Source organism: Lonchura striata, chromosome 1 (assembly GCF_046129695.1).
Source record: "Lonchura striata isolate bLonStr1 chromosome 1, bLonStr1.mat, whole genome shotgun sequence".
Lineage (NCBI taxonomy): Eukaryota > Metazoa > Chordata > Aves > Passeriformes > Estrildidae > Lonchura > Lonchura striata.
In genome coordinates, this window is record NC_134603.1 from 142,819,321 (window position 1) to 142,826,871 (window position 7,551).

General features: G+C 46.2%; 1 protein-coding gene across 1 annotated transcript in view; it reads right to left on the reverse strand.

Moving 5' to 3' along the window:
- Positions 1-6,464, reverse strand: part of ITGB1 (integrin subunit beta 1) — a 43,339-nt gene extending 36,875 nt beyond the window's left edge. Inside the window, exon 1 of the mRNA XM_021542964.3 lies at positions 6,306-6,464. Within this exon, the coding sequence (XP_021398639.1) occupies positions 6,306-6,314 (9 nt within the window). The 5' untranslated portion in view covers positions 6,315-6,464. The remainder of the gene's footprint in view (positions 1-6,305) is intronic.
- Positions 6,465-7,551: the final 1,087 nt, after the last annotated feature.

Genomic DNA, 7,551 nt, shown 5'->3' on the forward strand with positions numbered 1-7,551 from the left:
CTCTTCACCTAAGATCTGAACACCAGACAGCTGAGGATCTAGGCAGAGCTGGTGTTGCCAATTTAATACTTAAGCAGATGAATTTGTGGAGCATGCTGGCCAAGCTACTAGAATGCCAGGTCCTTCATATGACCTCCTATGGTCCCCAGGATGCTCCTGGATGCTCTGGTTACCCCACTGCTCACTGCTCCTCTGCTTTGTGGAAGATCATTCCCAGCAGGTCTTGCCAGCCTACAAGGACCCAGAGCACATGAGGAAAGATCAGAAGCATCTTCCTGCACAAGGAGAAGATGTGACTTTTGGTACCACTGCCCAAGGTAAGCACATGTTAACACACATTAAACTACAATTCCACCAAAGAAAACTAAGAAACACCAGAATGACAACTTATCCCCCTTTCCAAATGGGCACATCCTTATTTCAATATTTATTTCAAGGGCAAGTGTATGTCAAACTACACATCCCAGTCTCAGGTTTGTTTTCCAGAGCCCAAGTATGCACTGATATACAAGATACCACTTTTGACTCATCATCATTTCCTAAGTGAAATACTGACTCCTTCTAAATTAATCTGATACAATTAATTTTCTTCTCTTTTAAATAACCACAGATCAGTCATGTTTGAATGAGGGTAAGTTCAGTGTTACAGTTCAGCCCAATATATAATTACTGTTTTTCAGTCTGCCACAAAGGATAAAAGAAACATTTCTCTTTTTCTGTTCAGCTTCCATATAAAAAATGTTATTTTACTTGCACATATACAAAATTAAAAAAAAAAAGTTAATAGCTATAACAGAAAATTAAATACAGGTACTTCCTTGTAGTATAAATACTACAGGGAAATTTGTAGTTTAAAACAACAAGAATTCATACAAACAACAGCCCTTCTTCCTGCTTTTGCACTAGAATGTACCAAGAGCAGAAGTTAAAACTAAGTAAGTCAAAGCTAGGACTAAGTTAAGTAAGTGATCTCATACAAAATACAAAGCAGAAACAGGAGAACTACAAATATGATGCAAATCATTTGAGGGAGGAAATACTGGTGTTAGGTATGTGTTGCATTTTATTACCATTATAAAGAGGAATCTGCACTTAAGCATGATCTTACAGATTAGAATTTTTGAGAAAGTGATTCTTATAGTCTAATGATTTGCTGACAAAATGTGAGAACTGCATTAATTTAAAAAAGATTTGCAAAACATTTTTCTGTGATAGAAAGGAATTAAAAGGATGGTGAGAAAAGACCAGAAATGTCTCAGCTCTTACAAGCAATAACAAAGTTGAGATTCCAGCCTCAGTTTTGTTACTCAAAACCTTCCCCTCTAATAAAACCACAAGAATACTAATGGTATTTTGTTGCTGCTGTTGAAAAAGGAAAAAATGAAACACATGAAACTACTTTTAAGACAGAAAGCATGCTTCATAAGCCATTTTGCAGCCGACAGTAAAGAGAAATGAGAAAGATACACCAAAAAAAATAATCACCAAAATATTAAAGAGCTTCTGCTCAGTGACACCCTAAAGATGATTACAAGTAGGAATTCTATCACCTTTTTCAAAAAAACACACTAATATTATAGTCTCATCAGGCTAATTCCCCTACCATGTGCTTGATTATGTGCAAATTTTGTTATAGATTTGAGACTTTACCATCTTTCTGAACATATCCAATCCATTAATGAGAAAATACAATAGCCTAGGAAGTCCACTAACCACTCTGATTAGTTTATGAATAGAAAAGTAATAGAAGGTGGTTATTACAAAAATACATGATGTTAAATAACAACATTCTACTAAAGAGAGCACCTTCAGTACTGAAAAAGGCAATCATATTATTTAGTGATGTATAAAGAGGTGCCTAGTGTCTCATTTTTTGTTCAGAAAAGTTAGAATTTTCATTTTCTGCATAACATTCCCAACAGAAGCTGTCCAGCAAGCTTACATGTGTCTTAAATTGGGCTATAAAGTCACACAGCTAAAGCACATGACAATTTCTTACAATGAAGCCGTATATACTTTTTACTGGTTCTTACACTAATAATCCACATGGTGGGAGATAAAAAAGTTCAGAGAAAAGGTCTTATAAATTTATTCTGACTTACAGTTTTAGGAGTTTAGGTTACTGGACCACACCTATTCAGAACAAATTAGAAAAAAAAAAAAGAAGAAATAGAATATGTCGTCCCATTTGTGGGTAAACACAAAAATGGCTTTGTAGGCTAGCCCAGAAATGCCATAACCACAACGACTGACAGATACTGGTCAATACTGTGGTCCCCTCTGGTTACCACATGACAAGAAATACCATCCTTTTTAGAAAGTTGTCAACACAATACACCACAGGGCAGAGCAATGAGGAACTACACAGTAAAAAGGAGAACATATCTGCCACCATAAATAACAATATTCAGCAGCATTACGACTATCTAACAGATTTTAATTTTCTGACACAAAAGGACCATTAAATCACATATAGATATTGCCAGTATCTGTCCAGGAGACAGAGGTGCAGAATTTTTTTCATCTATTCATTTGTTCTCAAATCTGTGATACTCCCTCCCCTTTGGAAAACAAACAAACATCCTCTTCAGAAAAAAACTGCTAACTCTCCCCTACAACAAAAACTTATTGTCATGTACAGCTCTGAGATGTGTTTGTCTAAAAAATATCCCTGCACACCTACACCGGAGCAGAAGCCTGAAACACCTTGAGTATGGAACCAGAAACATCAGAAGTGGCAGTGAGAACTGCTATTAGAAGGTGACTTCAAGGCAAGGCAAGTGGGGCAAGTGAAACAATTTGTAGAATCAGCAATATAAAGATACATGGGAGAAGAGAGGCAGGAAAACACAGACTGAACTCTTGAGTTTTCTGCTGCTGGTAGACCGGAAATTTTCTACCAGGCACAGAATATAGCAGCTGAATTAAAAATCTAGTCATAGGGGAATAGTACACATACTGACAAGTACTTTTTAATGACACTTCCAAAATAAATCTAACTACATATTGCCTTAATTATATTTTTAAGATTGATTAAATTTATTTAATTGCTTCATGAGCACTACCAATAGAAGCAGCTTAAAAGGCAAAGAAAAATAAGAAGAAAAAAGGCACTCCCAACAAGGATTCCCTCTCAAGAGGACTGACGGCAGCTCCTAAGAATTAAACAGATGCCAAAAGGCTTGGCCATCCTAAAAAAAAAGTTGGAAAAAATAAATCACTTGACATTTTAGAAAAGCAAAGGAGGCAGAATAGGCTTTGCTATTGTTAAATATGGATTCTGTCTTTTCTGGATCTATCTAGTCAATGTCTTTTCCAAGTGCCACATGAAGTGGCATGAGCAATCTTAAAGCCAGTGATTAATACTGATTTAACTTCATTTGAGCAATGCCTCACTGATTACAACAGTCTGTCTTACATGGAAGGGGTACAAAACACACTCGGAAAGGAATGAGGAGGAAGAGAAAGATCAGGTATACCAGTGGCCAGCAAGCTCCATCCAGCCTTCCTCCACATATCCACTCTCCACACCACGTGAGGAGAACTACCAGAGAAAGTAGCACAGTCACACATCCACCTCCTGTGCAGCAGTGACAGGGACACAAGCAAAGGCTGCACCTGCATCATGAGCAGGTCCACACTAAAGACACTCAGGCCTCGGACCATGTGCAAGAGAGGAGCAACAGGGACTCTGCAAGGCTGTCCACTAGAAGGAAAGGGAGCCTCATGCAGAACTAGAGCCTTTACTTACCAAAAGGGTCCCATCAAGACAAAGTACTTAACAGCCTGCTGAGCAATCACAGCTGCAGTACCCTGTCTCAGTACCAAGAGCCACAGCCAAGCACGAAGCCTGCAGCAGACTGATGAGAAGCTGGCTAAGTGTGCATCACATCACTCAGCTAAATCGAGACTGGGTGGAAAGGCAGGCATGACAACTATTTACAAACAACTGACGGGCACTCATACCAGCAGCAGCAAGGGAATTATATTCAGGGCAAGGGAGACCACAGCATGTGCCCACCCCATGTGTGCACGGCTCTCCCCAAGTTCGCCTTTCTGCTACCCCAGTTATCTACTTCCTGAGCTGCTGCTACAGCAAACAAGCTTTTTTCATATCTGAACTACAGCAGAACTACCCAATGAGAGGTAGAGAGAGGATGGTTTAGAGAGAGGAATGAAATCATGAATCAGGAAGAAAGAACAGCAGGAAAAGTTCTCAGACAGTTTTTTTTCAGCTTTGGGAATCACTTCCCAAAGGAAGCGGTGTAAGGCTAACCGCTTGAGTCATTTAAAATACTCAAGACAAAACACTAAAATTCTGCACTCCCATCAAAAATTCATGCACATTCTTAGAGCAACAAGCATCCCTCCAAATCAGTCCTTTACAAGGGTGGGCATTACTGGGGACATGGTACAGATCAGACAACTGAACAGAGAGAACAGAATGAGCTCCCTGGCTGCACCCACAGAGAACAGCGGAGTTGTAACTGCTGACATTTCATTTTTAAATAAATATGGTTCATTTATCATGTGGCTGGCAAACAGATACAGCACTTCGCAGCTCCAACTTTGGTTAAGGTAAGATTATGCATGCCTGTCAGCTTTTAACCTTTCAGCTGAAACATCTCTGAAAAGGACAAAAGTTGAAGGTGTTCACATCTTAAACTTGTCTTGTCTTGCCAATCTATTGCCAATGGCTCACTGTTTTTGCAATCCTTATAAATAGAGCCTTAGGTGAGCTTGCAAAATGCTACTTAATCATTACCCAGAGGCAAGTAATATTTTTTTGTGACAGAGAATGAATCATTGGTTTCATCGCTGGGACGGATGTGGACAATGAATGTCTTTGCTACTCTTAGTCTTGTTTAATTTAGTCTAATTTACATCTTTTTAGTAGTATAATACTACTTTAAAAAGGCCCATACAAACAACCAAGAACAACAAAATCCCCTCACTGCTACCAAGCTGCCTCATTTCTCAAAACTTTTCTCACACTGCCACCATCACCTACCAAATGATCTGTGTGCCAGGAGTACAAGTTATTTAAATCTGTTTCCACATACATAACGTCCTGCTTAATATCAACACCTCAGCACACAAGGAGCATTGACTGTGAGTGGTTCTACTAATCTAAATGGAGACAATCGTTACTCCTAAAGGTTTGTGTATCTTGGCAAGAATAGAACTGTAGCAGTGATGGCAAATCTACCAGAAAAATCAACATTTTCACCCAACAGCTATGTGCACATGTGCTGGCATGAATGGACTGTTGTATTCTATCAAGGACAAATGAAGACGCAAACATGAACGCTCATCAACTTCTTTTCATAAACAGTCACAAAAAGCTACCTAATGAGTTTAACAGGCAGACAGATACTTATTCCATAACATAAACACATCTGACATGGGCCTGTGAGTCAGAATGAATTTCTCATTGCTCCACGTTTCCTTCCAACAACCAGTAACTGAAGGCAATAATAGGAGACAAAGCATTGCACTACTGCTGTAAGATTTTTCAGAAATCCCCATGTGGGACATGGCATAGAGGCCTCACATTCCCACTCCATCCCGACACGAGTTTATAGCAGGCTACAGAGGCTCAGAGCCAGCTGGACGGCTCGAGCAGCCAAAGGCTGCACTGCGACCATCCCGTCATTCAAACCGCGCACACGCCGCTCTCAGCGCTCGCTTTCTGCAGGTATGTGCGGGACAATCCCCCGGGTACTCGAGTTCCCGCACTGCCTCACTCCTTTCGTTCCCATTCCCGTAACTCCGGCGCCCGCTTCCCGCGGGAGGCACCTTCCCCCTGCGGACGCCCGCCCTCGCCCGACTCCCGGGAAGCCGCCCGAAACTTTCCCAGCCGAGCGCTGCCCCCGTCCCGGGCACCGCCGGCGGGAGGCGGCGGCCGGCACGGGGCACGGCACAGGCACGGGGCTCCGGCGCCGCCCGGGGTAGAGCGCTGCCGCCCCGCCGCCGGGGCAGGGCCGGCCCCGGGCGGACAAAGGCCCGGCCGGCCCCGGCGGCACGGGAGGCCCGCGGCCGCCGTCCCGCCGCCACAGGAAGCCGCAGGCTGGGCCCGGCACCTTCCCGCCCACAGCGCCGGGCGGGCACGGCGGGAGGCGGCGCCCCCTCCTCCGCCCGGGCCGGCGCCGAGGCACCGCACACGGGGCGGCGGCGGCTCCCGGCGCGGGAAGCGGCGCCCGCAGCCGCCCGGAGCCCGCCCGAAGCGCCGAGCCCCGGGGCGGCCGCAGGCACCGCTCATCTCGCTCCCGGCCGGCTGCGACCCCCGCCCGTCCTCCCGTTACCTCGGCCATGGCTCCGGGCAGCGGGCGCGCTCCGGCCCGCCCGGCTCGCTGCGGCGGCGTCCGGGGCTGGGCTGGGCAGGGCTGGGCGCGGCGGGACGCCCGGGCTCGCTCCTCGCTGGCTGCCCGCCGCCGCCTGCTCGGAGCTGCTGCGGGAGCCCGGCCCGCGGGGGAGGGGAGGGGAGGTCCGCGCTCCGCGCTGCCCGCCCCGGAAACACATTCCTCCCCGCTGCCGTCAAGCGGGCCGGGGAGGCGTCTGCGGCGCGGCGGCAGGGACGGGAGAGCCGTGCCTGAGGCGGGGCTCGGTGCCCGCTTCCCTCCCGCTTCCATCCGTGCCGCCCGCCAGCGCCTTATTTGGCGGGGTTTGCCGGCGGCTCGGCCGGCCCCGGGCTGGGCCGGTGGGCGGGGACGGGCCGGGGCTGCCCCGCGGCCCGCTCGCTCCCGGCGGTGCGGAAAGGCTGTTCGACCCCAGCCCTTTTCCAGAGCTCTTCCCCTGCTCCGCTCCCTGCCTGGTTCCACGCGCGGTCACAGCCGAGGGGATCCCTGCCCCTCTTGCTGGCAGCTGCTGCCAAGAGCAGTGGAAGTCACTGAGTGATGAGTGCGTTTGTCCGGTGCTACACTCGCTCCGAGCTAAAAAGTCGCTTTCCCCGAATACCTCGGCCGGAGCCTGCTGGTGTTAGGAGCATGCTCTTGGTATTTTAAAGTGCCCCTTAAAATAAGTACTTGGGAAATTACCGATTAAAAAAAAGAAAATGAAAAAGCGTGCCTTTCGACACCTTATTGAAGGTAAAGTGTTGGGAAACAAGCTATCAACTCACAGCTCAGAGCTCTAAGCACTGTCTTTATGTGTGGCTACTGGAGCTTGAGTCAGTTCTTGGTTTTGTATGGTTAACTTAACCAGCAGTGCTGCGACTTGTTTATAATTTTAATCACTTTTCCCCTGCTTGCTTTCTAGCTGCATTTTGGAATAAGAAAGGAATGATGTTTCTAGTTTACTCAAGTGTGGCCTGTGATTCAACCCCGTGTTCCACTTGGGCAGTGCAGTGGTTTAGGGCGCAGTCTCCTAACAGCTGTTTTAGCAGAAGCTTTTAGTGCTGGTACAGCTGTAATTGCAAAACAGTTCTAGTGGTGTTGGAAAATGAGACTGAAATGACAGACTACTGCTCCAAGCAGCCCCATCAAAAGCAAGCACTGGATAAATGAAATGGTAGTTAAACAACTTTGACACTCAGAGATAAGGACAGCAGGA